The 17553-nt window shown below is 38.7% G+C and overlaps 1 protein-coding gene across 1 annotated transcript in view; it reads right to left on the bottom strand.

Moving 5' to 3' along the window:
- The window catches only part of LRRK2 (leucine rich repeat kinase 2), a 97955-nt gene that overhangs the window by 50082 nt on the left and 30320 nt on the right, over positions 1-17553 (bottom strand). The window contains 10 exon segments of the mRNA XM_042469621.1: positions 1014-1202; positions 2068-2326; positions 2956-3126; positions 3244-3372; positions 5638-5777; positions 6945-7089; positions 11006-11130; positions 13107-13231; positions 15361-15490; positions 16400-16506. Coding sequence (XP_042325555.1) covers positions 1014-1202; positions 2068-2326; positions 2956-3126; positions 3244-3372; positions 5638-5777; positions 6945-7089; positions 11006-11130; positions 13107-13231; positions 15361-15490; positions 16400-16506 — 1520 coding nt within the window.

Here is a 17553-nt window from a genome sequence, read left to right as displayed (position 1 = left end):
ACTAAAGGTACAGCTACATCACAGTTAGAGATATCATGTTTTAGCCAAAGTGTGGCCTATATTCATAATGCTAACAGAAACTATCAAGTGGTAAACTGACCCTGTCATAATCTTTAGTTTGTTCACAGTATTATGAATCAAATATTTTAAGATAAAATTAAGGTTCCCCAATATTAAAAGATTCCAAATAATAATAAATTTAAACCTACAGTGACGCAATATGGTCTTAGCTTTTCCACCCCCCTTTAAAAAATAGGTTCCCATCTCTGAAGTTCTACCATACACTTTCTAAAGAGGGTTGAAATCGCCTCTGGAAATGGTGTAACATTTTTAATGTAACATTGCTTTCAGAGATTGTAGGGAGAAGGAAATATTACTTCAGCTTTCCTTAGACATCAAAAATAACATTACAGAGTGCTGTTTCCAGGGACAAATTCTGGTCCCATATTGAAGGTATACCAAAGGTGTATTACTTTTTAACTTCACAGAGCTGTGTACTTTAAAAAAATTAAGAAGTACACCAGCATTCAGTGTATCATAACAGCAGTGGCAGAGAAGATGTTACTATAATTAATTGTTCAAAAATGACACTGACAGAAAGCTTTTAAGAAGCTTTCCCTTCTCTTTTAAGGTCTAATCTGCACTGCAGAAATAATGCAGTATGACACTGCTTTAACGATCAAGGCTCAGTGTTATGGAATTCTGGGAGTTCAGGGTTTGTGACATATTTAGCCCTTTATTGGAGAGCTCTAATGCCACAACAAACTACAAATCTCAGGATTGCATAGCATTGAGCCATGGGCATTAAAGCAGTGTCAAATTGCATTATTTCTGAAGTGCAAATTAAACCTTAGATTCCACATTATTTCCATACATGACAAATCCAACTGAGATATATTGACTACATATGCACACTCAACACTAAAGAATCCATACCAATAACATAGTCAAAGAGGTTAGGTTGGACTCTTTTCAAATGCTAGCAAATGCCTTCTTTTTACTAACTAACGTACCTTCGCTATCTATATCATCACTCAGGCGAAAAACATTGTCAACTAAAGGATCAGGCAGGAATGCCCAGTCTTCACACTTCTCCATTGTATCTTCACAAGTGTTTACATCAGAGCTGGCACTTGACTGGTCCGCATAGCTGCTTGTCCTCTGATAGCTAAGCACCATTCTGGCCAAAGCGGAACCTGCATCTAATGTATGTGGATCCAATACAGCACCATGTTATAAACACTAGACATATATCACTGTTTTGTTCAGACAACCTAGCCTATCTGTTAAACATAAACAGGTCCTTTGCCCACATACACAACCCTTCATGAGAGCCATAATGAAACCAGTATGCAAAGGGATCTTGTAGCACCTTTGAGACTAACTATGTCAAAGGAGACATCTGAAAGAAGCTTTCATAGACTTGGCCTACTTCCTCAGATGCTTAATTAAACCAGGAAGCCTTAGTATCCCAGGTCATTCAAACTGGGAGACTATGGTTACTAGCTTTTAAGGAAGTCAGGATAAGCAGAGAAGGGGCCAATCTATCCTTCCATGTGAAGGAATTCAACAGTAGGGCCCTATCACATGTCTTCACCAAAGGTGCTCATGGGTAATGAGAGAGACTGAGAGAAAGCTTTCTCCTGAGCATCTCAAAATTATATCTATCTACATATCTGTACATAACATTTATTTTAAAATGAACATTTATCAATTTTTACATTATTGTACTTGATTTATAGATATTTTTGGTAATTTTAATTACTGAAAATTCTACTAAGCTAAACCTACTTCCCCTTAGACCACTTCCCCAGGAAATGAAGGGGGACAAAATGGGGCATGCACCGCCATTCAAGCCAATGGAGCTTGAATATAGGCAATTTTCTGGTTTTGCAGGGAGGTCTGGAGTGGATCCCTGGAGAAAACTGAGGGGCAACTGTATATCAATAGCACATAAAAGAATCCCAATCTCCAATTCTGAGCAGCTAGCTTTGAACCAGCCAAGAGCTGCATGTAGTTTGGCTACCTTACATACTTTAATATCCACACTACTCTACAGCCACTTACTTGTTGGTTTCCTGAAGGAAGCCCGTTTATCTGGAAATAAGGGGCTCAGCCAAGAAGGTTCAATTCTGCCAATGCAAAATCCTCCAAGACATATGCTGCTGTTAGCTGTATCCAGACTAAGTTTTTTCAAGAGCAAGCTAATGATTTGACTGTCTCCTTTCTTGATGCTTACTGTTAAAGCACTCCGGACATCCTGTTCTCGAGCGCCACTATTTAGCAGCAGTTCTACCAATTTAGGATTGCTTCCTTTCTCACAAACCTATTACAGGAGAAAAGACTGGATTAAGTAATGGCACAATTTGAACAATCTTGATGGGAACATCTCCCATTAAAATGCATATAGTGGGCCCTTGGTATCTGCTGGGATTTCTTTCCAGGATCCCCTGCTGATACCAAAATCCGTGCATGCTCAAGCCCCATTAAATACACTGGCATAGTAAAATGGTATTGCTTATATAAAATGGCAAAATCAAAATTTGCTTTTTGGGAATTTATATATATATTTTTATATTTTCAAGCTGCGGTTGACTGAATCTGTAGATAAAGAATCCACAGATATGGAGGGCAAGCTGTATATGCTTACAGATAATACAGACCTTTTTTCATTCATTTCTACATATGTTGATAATTAGTCCTTATTTTACTGATGTGTGCATATTTTTAAACTTGCAAAAAACAAAATTCTGTACTTTTGGCTTCAATAGGAAAACTTTAAGGAAGAGGCTAGCACAAGGTTATTTCCAGAAACATTTATTTGTTTATTTATTACATTCATTTTAGTGAAGTTGAGCAATTATTCAGTATCATTTAATATGAGAAGTATCAATTAATATGAAAAGCCAGGAAAACATCAAATCAATGCAATAAACTTCAATTAAACATACGTACTTGATAAATTAAAGAGTTTGCCTTTGTCTTCTTATTCACATCTGCTCCCAGCAAAAGAAGACATTCAACCATAATGCTATTATATTCAGCACAGGCTTTCTCCAACATCAGGTTTTTTAAATCATCATTGTCAGCTATTTTAGCAAAGCATTTACAACAAAGACTCTGAAACTAAAATGAATGGACAAGCAATTAAAATTAGGCAAACACCTTTCAGAACATGTCAGCTTAAATATGCTGAGGAAGGGACTTAGAGATGGCTAGAGAACATAGAAAAAAAAGAGATACCTGCTGGTCTCTTTGTTCAGTAAAACACATGGACATCTGATAGAAAATAGCTGTGTCAAATGACTCCTGTAATAGCAGCTTTGCAAAACAAGGCGATAGATCAAGTATTGTTGTAATTGTGCGAAATCCCTAAAGATAAAATGATACCAGAATGATAACATGCCTAGTGGGTAGACCTCACTAAGTTCAGTGGGACTTATTCCCAGTTCAGCCTGTATAGCATTACAGCTTCAACAATATTATTCTGTTTTGCCTCCAAGAGGTTTCTTTGGAACCAGTAAGCCTTACTGTGCAGTGCAAGGTTTGCCACACTCTTCACTGAATGCCAAAGACACTTTTACCTCCCACCTGAAAATTCCCACAATACAGTAGACCCTTGTTATACGCTGGGGTTTGGTTCCAAGATCCCCCCTGTATAACAAAATCTGTGTATGCTCAAGTCCCATTAAATATAATGACATAGCAAAATGGTGTCCCTTATAAAAAATGGAAAATCAAGGTTTGATATTTGAAATTTATACTTTTTTGGAACATTTTCAAACCATGGATGCCTGAATCCATGTTTAAAAAATCCGTGTATAAGAAGGGCCAACTGTACATAGCACTCAGGTACTTTATTTATTTATTTATTTATTTAGCGCTGTATATTTACATCTGAAGTGAACTTCTAAGTGTGGAAGTTTTGACACAATCATATGCAGATGAAAACCTGTGTATCTGCTAAACCTTTTCTAAGTAGAATAATAATGTTCCAGTTAGCTTTTTCAAGTACTAACTTCCTCTACCTCCAAACTAAATAGTACTTCATGTTACACTTAAAGGGATGGCATATACATACATCAGGAATTTTCAACCATAAAGCCATGCCACAACCATCCTACCACTAGGCATGGTCTGGCAAAATACTTTCACTGCATCATTTGAAAATAGGTCGTAATTTGTCCAAAAAGCTAAAAAATAAAAGGAAACCCATTCATAAGAACCTGGTTATATGCCATGGTCTACCATTCCATCACAATACTTCCTTTAAAGCCCCAGCAGACCACAGCAGAATGGAGCACATGACCAAATCACAAGGAATGCTATGGAACTACATATTGAGAAGAAATGATTACTAATTTGCTTAAATGTAAGGCCTGGTTTTAAAAATGCATATCAATAACTACAGCATGGAGTGATGGCATTCCTTCAGTGAATAAAGAATTATCACCAGTGAATAAAAAATACAAAACTTTCATATTACCACATGTCACTTCAGATATAATTGGTTTTCAGTGGTAGTTAGTTTAGTTGGTGGCCCATTTTTCCACCAGTTACCAAACCCTGGTACACAACTGCATAGATCTTAAATTCTCTATGTTGGATTACTGTAGTTGGATGTCAGAACTAACTTCACTGAGAAATACTGCAGTTTAAATGATGTATGGGAATAATACGTTTCTACTCATAATATTCTAGTGCCCTTTTTAGATATGCAAATTATCATTTCATGCCTTATCAATGATATTCTGGACCTCAAAATGATGTCCATTGACATTGCAATTAAGGCTGAAATCCTAAACATGTTTACTTCAACATGGAAGGAAGTCTTAATAAAATCTGTGGAATTTACTGCCAAATAAAACTTCGTAAGAGTTTCATAAAATTGCTTCTAAATTTCTACATTGTTGTCACACTGAGAGGTTATGAACATTCAAACTTTCATGCTCTTAACACGCATCATATTTTAGTGCAGGAGTTGCCATAACACGTTTGTCTGTATTAAAGTGTTGAAGGTTAGAAGCAGCACATCTCTTTGTGAAAAAATAACACAAAGTAATTTAAAGTGATGTGTCAAGATGCTATCATTTACTTTTCATGTGGTAGGTAATACTGGAAGCTGTTTCAGTTATATACAATCAGAGCCCTGTTCAAATTACTCATCATACTTTCCTGAATGCAAGGTCAGTGGAGCTCCCAACCCTACCTCCTCTATGTGGAAAGGGAGGCAACTGAAAAGAAAAGATGTCTGTTTATATGGAGGCTTGTTGCACAAGCAAGATCATAGATTTCCCAAGCATCTTACTCATGTAGAAAGCTTCCAGCCAGACAGGAACTTCTTTTTGATGTGAGGAAAGTGAAGTTCTCCTTCTCCCATGTTAAAGAAAGTGTCATGAGCAATGCTTAAACAACAGGGCTGAAGTATCAAGTAGAACTGATACAAGCAAGATTATTTTCTCAGTATCATATTAATATGGACAAATGCATTTATCATTTTAAAAAAAGTTAATGGACTTTTAAAACAAACATAAAAATGGAGCCTGTGACTAACAGGAGATGACTGGAATCCCCAAAGAAGCCATCATCACCCCACAACAGAAAACTGGTACATTTTATACCAGACACATCACATACTTGCTCCTGTATTTCAACAACATCCTTAAAGCGTCGTAAAGTAGAAACCAAGACTATAGCCAGTACATGTATAGTTGCAATACACAAGGTCTTTCTTGTAATCAAGGATCTCAGAAGACTTAAACCTAAACACTGTATATCTAGAAAGAAAAGGGGGGAGGGGGAGGAGGAAGGAAGAAGTCAGGAATATTAATGGAGAGGTGTTTTTAAACATAATACAGGCTTTCCTACTTTCTCCTAACACCACTCCTGCAATAAGTTTTGTGTGTTGTTTTATCATTTTTTAAAAAATGTATTTCATTTATATGCCACCTTTCTTCTGGAATGGGACTCAGGGTGGCTCACAAAGAGAATACCCACAAACTTAACAATAGCATTTTAAGACAAACATTATAAAATATCATTCCTTAGTAATTTTATATTTGAAAAGAAACACCAATACAGAGGGTAACAGCCTCCATTTCTCTAGTTTTAGTGCAGCTTCTGGAAAAACAGGACACCATGCCATTCAATTAACTACAGTATGAATTTAAAATAACCTCTTTTTACAAAGTTGTAAGAAAACATTCACATTAATAACAAATTATATCAATGACTTTCCTACTTTCTTTCATTACAAAAGTATATACACAAAATTCTGCTATTTTATACTCTGCATTGTTTCACATTTAACTCCTATGCACACAAGTTCAAGCAAAGTCTCTGGTTGTGCATTATATCCTCCTCACTGTCTGTTGCTTTTCTATAACTGAGAGAAGAAGGATTTTTGTTAACTGATATTTTACAAGAACCCTCAACTGGGCCAGACATCATGGTTAGAGTCTAAACAAGCCAACTTTAAACCATGGTTTCAACACTGGTTTATTTAACTAACATTTATTTGATATCACAATTTCTACAACAGAAAAGGCTAACAAAATCTTTTCTTCAGACATGTTCAGGATGGGTAGGGAAATATGAACCCAAGGATTTCTTCCAGCTAATTCTATCTTGGACATGTAGTGGTAAATATTGGTTGAGTCCTTTGTGTGAACCTTTTATTCTACCTAAATGGAATGTATCTTCAGCATACAAGACATGCCTCTAGAACTGTGTTTTGGAAACCTCTGTTCCAATTGTTGGAGGCTTTCAGTTCCTTTCAAGGTTCTTCAAATAATGAGGAACAAGTACTGTGTGTGTATTGTATCAGAAATGCTTTAGTTCTCAGCTACCCTGCACTTAGGCAAGATGCTTTCAGTTTGATGACATGTAAGCTCCTTTTAAACTTTACAGTTTCAAGAGTCTTATCTAAATAAAATACTGTGTACCTTGATCATCAGGATACATCTGTACAGTATGAAGTACAGTGTCCGTCATCCCTTCCTGTGACAATATTTCTAAGGCCCCTGAACATTCCACTACAGATGAAAGTATCTGAAATCCACATTTCTGAATTCCAGGATTTCCAATGAACTACAAATAAAGAGAAAACAAACATGGGCACATTAAATAACAGAAATAAAGTGTTACTTTTTTTCTGTTTATTTTTGCAAAGGTACAAAACATGAACAAAACTCAAAAGAAAGCCCCAATTCAATTGTTACATTTCAAAACATGGCTTAATGGTTTTGTTACCCCAGGACCAGGTGTCCAATTGCCCCTTATATTTTTATATCAAATTAATATTAAAAGACAAGCTGGGGTAACTTAGGCATGACCCCACTGTGGACACCTGACCTGCTCAGGTGTGGAAAAAACGGTTAAGGAAAGCTAGTGTCTGGAAGGCACCCAACATGATGGGATTCGCTGAGGTCCAAGTACAATCCCTTTTGTCTAGAGTGCAGTGAGAAGATCATGGCCAAAGGAGGTGATTGTTTGCGATTACCTAGGACAGGAAGCACTTGCAAATCCCTTTGTCTGGCGCATTCACAATAATTATGCTTCTAGTCCAAACTATTCTTTGGTTTCCCCTGGGAAACCATTTAGCAGAGCTTCTAATCCTTTCAAGACTTGGTTTCTGCCCCCAAATTCTGGGTATATATACAGCTAGTAAAACAGCCATTCTCTGGTCTTGGTCTAGTTTGCAAGCAGGCAGGCACACTGTCAATTTGGCTAGACTAGGTTCCTCAATTCGCCAGCTAACCCATTTGTCGCAGCAGCTATTGAGTTTTCTGTTCTGAACTCCAAGTGATTGGAATAAAGATTCATGTCAGTAACCATTAGCAAGGCCTTAAATCTATTCCATTTCTCCCACCTTTGCTTCTCTAGCTCTTGTGTGTGTGCATGAGTGTATGCATGCCTGTGTGTGTTGATTATTTCCCTTCATAAAAAAACAAAACCTATTTGGATTTGCCTCTAGAGTTTTGTGTGATTCGGTCCTGGTATACATTTGGGTTGCTATCCCAAGCTGCTGTTACCCCAGCCATATTATCTTTCTCATATGAGCTAATATTAAATTCCCCCAAGACATATTAATTTGTTGGTGTCTTCCCCAACCCCACAATTTGGATAACAATTTGAGTTTTGGACTATGACTCTGGAGACCAGGGTTTGATTCCCCACTTGGCCATGAAACCCACTGGGTGACCTTGGGCAAGGCACATGTTCGCAACCTGAGGGAAAAGCAATGGCAAAACTCCTCTAAACAAATCTTGCTAAGAAAACCCCATGATAGATTTGCCTTACAGTTGCCATAAGTTGGAAATGACTTGAAGGAACACAGCAACAAACAACTACTCTTCAGGGTGAATTCTTCAAAATATGGGCTACAACTTATAAACTCTGAACTGCTGTGCTTAAAGGCCTTGAATTCAAATGCAGGTTGGCAAGTACTGATAAAAATGTAGTTTTGGGAACTAGAACCAGAATCTGTTTGGGAACTGGAATACTGCCTTAACTTATGGACTTGCTGAGTTACTGATCTTAGATAACTTCTAGAAGAGCTTAGGGTATGCTGATGATATGCATCACCCAATTTTAGCTTGGGCTCATACCTTTTGACCCACTGGATACTGAATACTTTCCTGTGCTATTTAACACTTACAGGAAACTACTGGACAGAAGTCATCTAGAGGTCTGTACAGCAGTGGAGATGACACACAGCTCTGCTTTTGGATATGCTAATCCAGGGAAGCTGTGGAAACTCCTGAACAGATAGATGCTCAGAAGTGGTTTGAGAATGAATAAGGAGAACATTGAAAAATAATACAGACAAGGCAGAAATACTCCATGAGACAATCAATCAATCTACATCAAGGGACTCCACTGACAGTGAATAGACTTGTATTCCCTCTAAAAGATGCTTGAGGATGCTTCTAGATTAATAAGGAATTCTGAATTTTATGCACTCAATTGAAACACAGATAATCAGAAATTCCTTTGAATTGGCTGGTATGTCAATTGCTGCCTTATCTAGAGAAACCAAGTCTGCCATCAGTTATGCATACACTTATTTTCTCCAGACTGAACTACTGGGCAACATCGAACACTACATCTAACAACAAGGAAAGTGCAGCTGGTGAACAGACCCACTTGAGTTTTTGTTGGGACTGGCACTTCATGAATTCCTTATCAGCTGCAACAGTTGCCAGTGTCTTTCCAGACACAATACAAAATATTGTTTTGAACATTAAAGCCTTAAAATTGGGTTCTGGAATATTTGAACTGATGTCTATGCCCATATGAACTGGTGTTAAGAACATCATAGAAGCCATATGTACTAAACTCTGATTATGACAGGAAAGTTTGAGAGGGATTAGTAACAAATTCTTATCAGTAGCATTTTCTCTTCTGTCGTATCTAAGGCTGGCCTTATCAATTGTTGTCCCCCCCCCAAACAAATTGAAATTTCTTCAAAGTTTTTCTTTCAAACTATTCTACTTCTTCTTATATATGTGCTCTTTCTTACTGATTCATTGTTGAATTGCTTCTGTGAATCTTATGGTGCTATAAATGTTAAACTGATAGGAAAGTGAATGTCTCACAATTTATCTGCTTTTAGGAGACTATAGCAGTAGCATCACTGTGGGGGTGCGCAGGGATATAGCCAGGATTTTGGGAAGGGGGGGGGTCCAGACTAAGTGCCACCATTATAATGGGGCTTGGGTGCGAGGCGTGGCAGCACACACCATTCATTGTAGCTAACGGAAGGGGAGTCCAGACCCCACGGACCCCCTTGGCTACATCCCTGAGGTGCGAGGGATTCGGAGTGCACTGATGACACCAGTTGGGCTCCCTTCCCCTTTGGAGCAGGAGGGGCGCACGTGCACGCTTCCAGGCTGCTCTGTTCAGGACTCCCTTTCCAGGGAGAAAGGTCGTGCTGCCACCGCCACCCCACCAACTGTCTTCTGAGTCAAGTGTGGATTTAGAAGGCATGGAGAGAGGGAGAAAAAGGCTCCCCTCTGAGTCCTCGAAGGGCATGGGGGAAGGAAAGAAGGATGTCCTGTGAGTCCTTGGAGGGCTCAGGGGCATGGGATGGAGGGAGGTTACCCTGCGAGTCCTTGGAGGACTCAAGGGCATGGGGGGGGGAAGGGGGATGCCCCCGAATCCTTGGGGAATTAGGGGGGGGGAGGGGGGGGGGGGGGGGGGGGAGAGGATGTCCTGAGAGTCCTCCATGGACACGGAAAGACTGGGTGGAGGCTGCCCTTTTGGCCCCTCCTCCATAAGCCCTGCCCCTGCACTGAACACCCGGGCTGGAAATGCCCCTGGACTATAGTCCTGACAGGTCAGAAATGTATTAAAACAAGCAAACTGAAGCAAAGTTTGGAATCACACCAAGTAGACCTTGAAGTGATTGATAAGCATTATGAGCTTCAAGTGATAGGTGATTTCAATGAGCTTTATTGTTTACTACATAGTTGAATAAGTCTATATTTCAATACACACAGACCCCAAACTAATTACAGTATAAACACTTTAAAAGATGGACATTTTCTTAACATATGCTGGAGCTGTTGTTGAAGCTACTGCCTTTCAGAGGAGAGAAGTGCATGTACTAACATTATTAGTACTATCTGCCCGCCATACACCTTATAAAAATGGAGACACGCTCATGTGAATCAGGCCAGATGTAGAACAACTTCTGGGACCACACCAATGTTTGTTCTGAATACAGAGCTATTTGCTCTGACTGCATTCACATACAGCCCAGTTCACACAGGTGTTGCTCCTTATCAGTTGAGTACTGATATGGATTGCTTGAATATTAGGAGAAATGATGGTGTGATCCAGCATTAAGTAAACAAGCTATCTTGCGTTATATCTGAAAATACCACATAAAAATATATAAAACGTAAGTAAGAATAGTCACTCCCAACTCTGTCACAGGACTTCTCAGGAATTCATTTTGCAAAGGGAAAATGTGTAATGAGAAGAAAAAAATGAGCCATACCATGTTGAGAGCCTCAAGAACTAATGAGTGTGTCCCTTCCAACAAACACTGGTTTTTAATCACTTTTAATGTCAGTGCCAAATCAGTATCTCCCAAAGACCTATTCCGTGCATTTTTCAGAGCTCCTGTAGCATAGGGAGAAAAGTAAACATTCTCTTTATAAAAGGAAACTTGTAATTAAAATGTGTTGCAGTAATGTCTGTTTACAAAGCCCAGACACGTTTCCTGAACATGTGACATGGTACTACAAAATTTGACAGTGCCTGCAGAAAAGCTTTACATTTTTACTTTACTAGATGCAGAGAGCTCTCCAAATCAGGTCCACCATGCATAAGTAGAAGAAGTTTAAACTTCTGTCTAAACAGTTTCCTCCTAATATGCTCTCCCTCTCTCTCCCCCTCCCACACATCCACAACCCCATACTCACACCATGCTCTTATTTTGATGGAAGCTACCATAATTTTCGTGGAATTTCATTGTCAATGGACACAAAACTAGATTATTCCTCTTCAGCTTCACATATTCTATATGTTACAAATTTTTATCATTCAAATAAAAGCTGGTCTTCAGCTAGCAAATGTTAATGATGATGACTATTATTAAATAAGCTTACACCCTGGAAAAGAATTCCCACAAAGACAATTCTAACACGAGGATCTAGTTTTAGTAATCACTTTATTAAATAAATACCAAAAAAAGTAAAATCCATTCTATAACACGTTATAAAGAATGCAAGGTACATTTAGATCAGGCTGTCAAAATAAGGTATTTAGAGCACTTCCATGATTCAGTAATGAGACAGGATGCTGCACTAAAAATGGAGGCTAAATAAATTGCTGCTGCGGATAAGTTACCTCTGGTGATTTCTGTTTGTTTTCATGCTGGGCAAACTGCATATTTGTACCTTAGATAATGACAATTCATGCGTTTTGAATAAAAGCCCCAAACACTCTGATTATAACCATGTTTACATATAAATATCCCACTGTGTTTTTAATCTCAATAAACAAAATGGGACTTATTTCTGAATAAATATACATAAGATCTGACTGTATAATGCATGATTATCTCTGTGTTACAACCAATAATCTGAAAGGACAGTTGCACGGCTACTCAATGTGTGGTTTAATAATTATGATGTTTCCTGGGGTGTGTTCATTTTTAGTACAAATCTTTGTATTTTAAGCTAAAATAAATGACACATATTATTGATTAATTTGCATTCACAGATCAATCTGTACTAGTTTGAGCTTGTTTATTTTTCTTGCTATGACTTAATGTAACAACAACTATACATTAGGGATGTGTTTTGCATTTGAACAAATTCTCAGTCCACAACTGAAGTGGGCTGTTTCACACCACTTCAGAAGATAATATAGTAGAACAAAATAAAATCTGAATTCTAATGATGATTTGTTAGCAACTATGGCCCAGTATAGATGGGCAGAAAGCACCATCATTAGGTCAAAATTAGGGTTCAGGAGCACACAGCAACCACATGCTCCCGAACCCTAGTGCGCGGCTGTGGTGCCATGATGATGCAAGCACCACGCAGTATCCAGATGCCACTGGCAGGAAATGGCGTCATGGCAGCACCCTTTCCTGTTTGTGGCACTGCAAAAAAGAAGCCACTCCAGGCAGCTTCTTTTTGGCAGTGCGTTGGTGCTCCAGCATGCGGCTGCTGCAGCACCGACTCAGGGCAAAGACGGGCAGTGCGGAGTGGTCCTCCTGTCAAGCCCCTATTTTGTGGAATACAGAGACACTGGCAGTGTGTATGTCCAAAAGCAGATACATTTTTACCCAACCTCCTTCTATGATGAAACTTGATGAGGGCAAGGGAGAGCTTTGTGTCTGCCAGCTCTAGCATCTATAACTATTTTGTGAAAAAAAAGTTTTTTTAATGTGCAACCTTCATGAAAAACCCTAAAACAAAACAAAATAAAACCCTTAGGCTGTAGGTTCATTAACTTGTGCTCACCTTGTCCCTCTTCTTCAAACTATGTTATTAAGACATTTCAAAGAATGCACGACTCTAGGCCTTTTAGTCATAATCTCTTTCTGGATTACAGGATATGCTAATATTCTTCATGAGTCTTCTTACCTGGAGTCATAAAATGTAAAATAACTCGAAGTGCCTCTAGCTGTACAGATGCCAATGTTTTGTGCTTCCTCATAGCTTTCACAACTCTGGATGCAGCTACTGTCATTATATCCAGAGGGGGCAAACTGAAAGATCAATCATTTAAAAACAATGAAGACAAGTATCTCACACATTTGCTTATTAGATAGGCATAAATCTTGCTTTGTTATAAATAATGTATATTTCTTAAAAGGTAATTTGAATTACATTTTTAAAAAATATTGAAAATTCCAATTTTCAAGTCTAAATGCATACCACAATAGCTATCTGTAAGTACTGTATTTTTCTGGCCAGGATCCAAGGAACTATACAATTATTATTGCAAACACAGGGTTGTGTTTCTTTAACACAATAACAAAGTACTTTTGAAACTGCAGGTGTGACTAGAGGCATATTGCTGTGCAGGATGAGAGAATGCACTTCAATTTCTAAAAGGCACATATCCCCTGGGAATTTATTGAAGTAGGACACTAACCTACACCCAATCTCATGCTAACAGAAAGAGGTCTCGTCTCCTTCCTTCTCTTGCCCTCCTCAACACCAAAAAACACAACTCTGGCGTCCAGTAGCCTGTCCTGAAGTGCACAATATCGAGCTGGAGAGAGGGACTACTTGCCTATCAGTTCCACTGAACTTCTGTCAGCAGTACTAGTCCACCTGGCCCTTGGCCCTTGAATCTCACACATTATCACAGAATATTTAGACTAAGTAAAATATAGAAGATAGCCATCATACTGTAGAGGTCTGAGTGCTGGACTACAACTCTGGAGATAAGGATTCGTACCTTGCTCAGACATGGAAACCCACCGAGTGACCTTGTGCAAGTCATATTCTCTGAACTTCAGAGGAAGGCAAAGGCAAACCCCCACTGAACAAATCTTGCCAAGAAAACTCCACAATAGGTTGATCTTAGGTCTCTGTAAGTGAAAAATCACTTGAAGGCACAGAACACGCATATATAGAGCACAATTATTAGTTCACTCTTTCACGCTGCTATTTAAAGACCACTTCCTAATAATTTCATACAGGGTTGTTCCCACATGAAGAGCAATTCCTGTGCTAAGGCTCACAATAATGAGCAATACTCTGGACAATAGTGCTACACAAAAGATCCAATGCAGTGGAATGAAGGGGAACTAATCGTTGTTGTTAACTGCTGTCAAGTCAACTTCAGCTTATGGTGACCCTATGAGGTATTTAGAACACTTCCAAGTCAGCTCTGTTCACATCTTGAAACCTGAGAGCCATAGCTTCCTTGACTGTACTGAACTATATCCATCTGTAATGAGTTTTTTCTCTTTTCCTACTGCCATCTACCTTACCAAGCATCAATTATTCTAGTGAGTCAAGTCTTCTCATGGTATGTCCAAAGTTGTTGCTTTTGTTAATCGTCGTCAAGTCAACTTCAACTTATGTCAATCCTATGAATTACCAAGCATTATTGCCTTTTTAGGCATCAGGCCTTTACATGCTAAGTCCAAAATACAACATTATTTTAGTCATTCTGGCTTCTAAGGAGAATTCCAATTTGATTTGCTTTAGGACCCATTTATTTGTCTTTTTAGCAATCCATGATATCCATAGAATATTCAGTGTTGCTTATTATTATTTTGCCTTTTCAATAATTAAGGCATTACTAAATTAAATTGTAACTGTACACCCATGTTGTAGAACTTCACCCATTTTGTGTTCAGACTTTGACTTTTGGGATTTTTTAACTTCAGAAAGTAAAAGTAACTAGTTACTTGTAAAAATATCCTTTTTCTAACAATACATTTATACCTAATAATCAAAAAGTATCTGAAGCTAGAAAACAAGAAATTACTTTTTAAGTTGAAACAAAAATGGTAACTACCATTAAGCAGCATGGCATTATAACTAAGCACTTTTTAAAAATCACTTTCCAAATTCTGCTAATCCTTGAATACATGTCTATATGCAAAAATATAATACTGATTTCAAAAACAGTTATCGAAATATTAGATGTAGATCTGTATGTCCCTTCATGTTGACTCTGACTTACAATGACTGTATCATAGGATTTTCTTGATGAGATTTATTCACAGGTTTGCCATTGCTTTCCTCTGAAAGAATGTGACTAGCCCAAGGTGACCTAGCAGGTTTCAGTGGCTGAGTGTAAATTTAAGCCCTGGTCTCCTAGAGTCTCATCCAGCACTCAAACCACTAGTTGACACTGCTCTCAAATGTAGATTACCTTCCTTCAAAAGCACGATTCAGCAATTTGCAAGCACTTTCTGCAACTTCAGCGGAGTTTGGATGTCTCTTCATCATGTCCAGGACATTCATGTGTATTCCTTTTGCCAAAAGAATTGTTCTAATATTTACTACAATGCAAAAAATAAAATAAACAAATAAACAAATAATGTACGCTGGATGCAAGGATCTAACTTTTAAATTTGTAACTTTAAAAAAAAAAATCCCAAATACAATACAGATTCAGATAAAGTGTGTTGAACCACAATTTTTTTTAGAAAGATGTCTCAGTGAGCCAGCCTCAGGGAGGCACCATAGGAATGCAACTTATGTTAGCTGCATTTAAGGGCTATACAGACAGCCCCTAAGGGATGGCATGATGCCGCCCCTTTCCTAGCCAGATCGGTGCCATGGCAACTGCATGCCATGGCCCTGATCTGGCCTTTCTGGGGTGCAAAAGAGCCATAAAGTGTCACAGCGCCCTGGGGGGTGGAGTTGGGACATGCGTCATGCGGAGCGATGCCCTGACTCCGCCCCCTGGACAACCTTTATGGCTGGTCTGAAGAGTCCCTTAGTTCCCATTTAAAGCAACAGGCCTTATTTTAAGTCAGGTGTTTAAATTCACTGAGGGGCTACTACTTCTTCTTCTTCTTCTTCTTCTTCTACTACTATTATTGTTATTATCATTTATTTATATAGCACCATCCATGTACATGGCACTTTGTAATTAAAAAACCAAAAACAGTGGGTCCTGCCAAAGGTGTAGTCTAAAATTTATGTGTATACACACATACACATACAGAGAAAAGAATGGAATAATAAAAATACAAAACTATATAGTGGCATATAAGTCCAAATAAACTTACTTTGGATCAGACTGACAATATTTTTATTCAAAGTGTAGATGTCTTCACAGCCCCTAAATTGCCCCCATTTGTTATTTAGTTAAACTTTCTAAAGTTTAAAATTTGTTTAGGTCCAGGCCAAACCTACTGCAGGGGCAGGTTTTCCCCATCTTTTGGCTTACTCAGTTCTCTTACCATTTTGCTCCAGTAGAGTTGCCAATGCATTTGCAGCTGCCTGAAACACTTCCTTTGAAGAGGAATGCATCAGCATGGCCAACATCATTTCCCTATGTACTGGAAACCTAAAACAAACAGGCAAGGGAGAACAAGCTATGAAAATAATGTCACAGAGAAAAAATAACAACAAAAACATTACTCTCTTCTAGAGTTCTAGAGTAAGGAGTTAAAAGCAACATAAGTGTATGTTTTACCTCTTATTTTCATCTATCCTGTCTATAGACTTACCAGATGTGACCCTACTTATAGCTAGATGATAAGCAAACATTTCTTTTTGCTATGCAAACTAAAAAAGCCAGAAGGTGTAAACTTTTCACAACAACAAGAGCACAAACACTGCCTTTAACATGTTACTATTTCTGACTTAGAGTGGAATCCCAGTTCACCAGGATGGGGCAACTGAGGTAACATTAAGCTATCAGTGCTTCTCAATTATTTTCTGTCATGTCCCCCCTAGGAAGAAGAAAACATTTTGCGCCCCCCGTGCGACTGTAAATAGTACACTGGTGCCTCGGGATACGAAATGATCGGGTTACGAAATTTCCGGGATACGAAAAAGTTGGATTGGAAAAAACTGTTTCGGGTTACGAAATATTTTTCGGGTTACGAAATTCATTTCGGCGCGAAATTAAAATGCCGCAAAGTGCAGCTATAGGCTTTCCAGGGCTAACGGAAAGCTAAGGGGGCTGGGTTAGGGGTTAGCTTTGGCGCGAATTTTGAATTTCGTTAGCAGTAGTGATTGGCTTGAGAAATCAAGCTGATCATCTGGATTGGCTAACGAAATTGGGGGGGTGGCCTGGCTTGAGAAACAAAAGCCGGCTTCCATTGATCTGCCCCCTTTGTCTGGCCTTGTGGACTGGTGAGGAAGAGTTTCTTCTGAACTCTAACTCGTGGTTCCAGTGGAGGTTTGGACTTTTTCTGGCTTTCTGCCTTTGGACTGTACACTTCGGATCAAGACCTGCCATCAGGAATTTCTCTACAGGTAGGTGGATGGATTTTTACCTTCTTCTTGTGGGGTGAGACAGTGTGACCATGCTTTTGCTGTGGGGTGGTGGTTTGCTTTGGTCATGGCTGTGATGTTTTCAAAGTGTGGGGTGTGAGTTTTAAAAGTT

The sequence above is a fragment of the Sceloporus undulatus genome, chromosome 5 (assembly GCF_019175285.1).
Source record: "Sceloporus undulatus isolate JIND9_A2432 ecotype Alabama chromosome 5, SceUnd_v1.1, whole genome shotgun sequence".
Classification (NCBI taxonomy): domain Eukaryota; kingdom Metazoa; phylum Chordata; class Lepidosauria; order Squamata; family Phrynosomatidae; genus Sceloporus; species Sceloporus undulatus.
The sequence above is the reverse complement of the archived record's forward strand: the minus strand, read 5'-3'. Positions and strand labels throughout refer to the sequence as shown.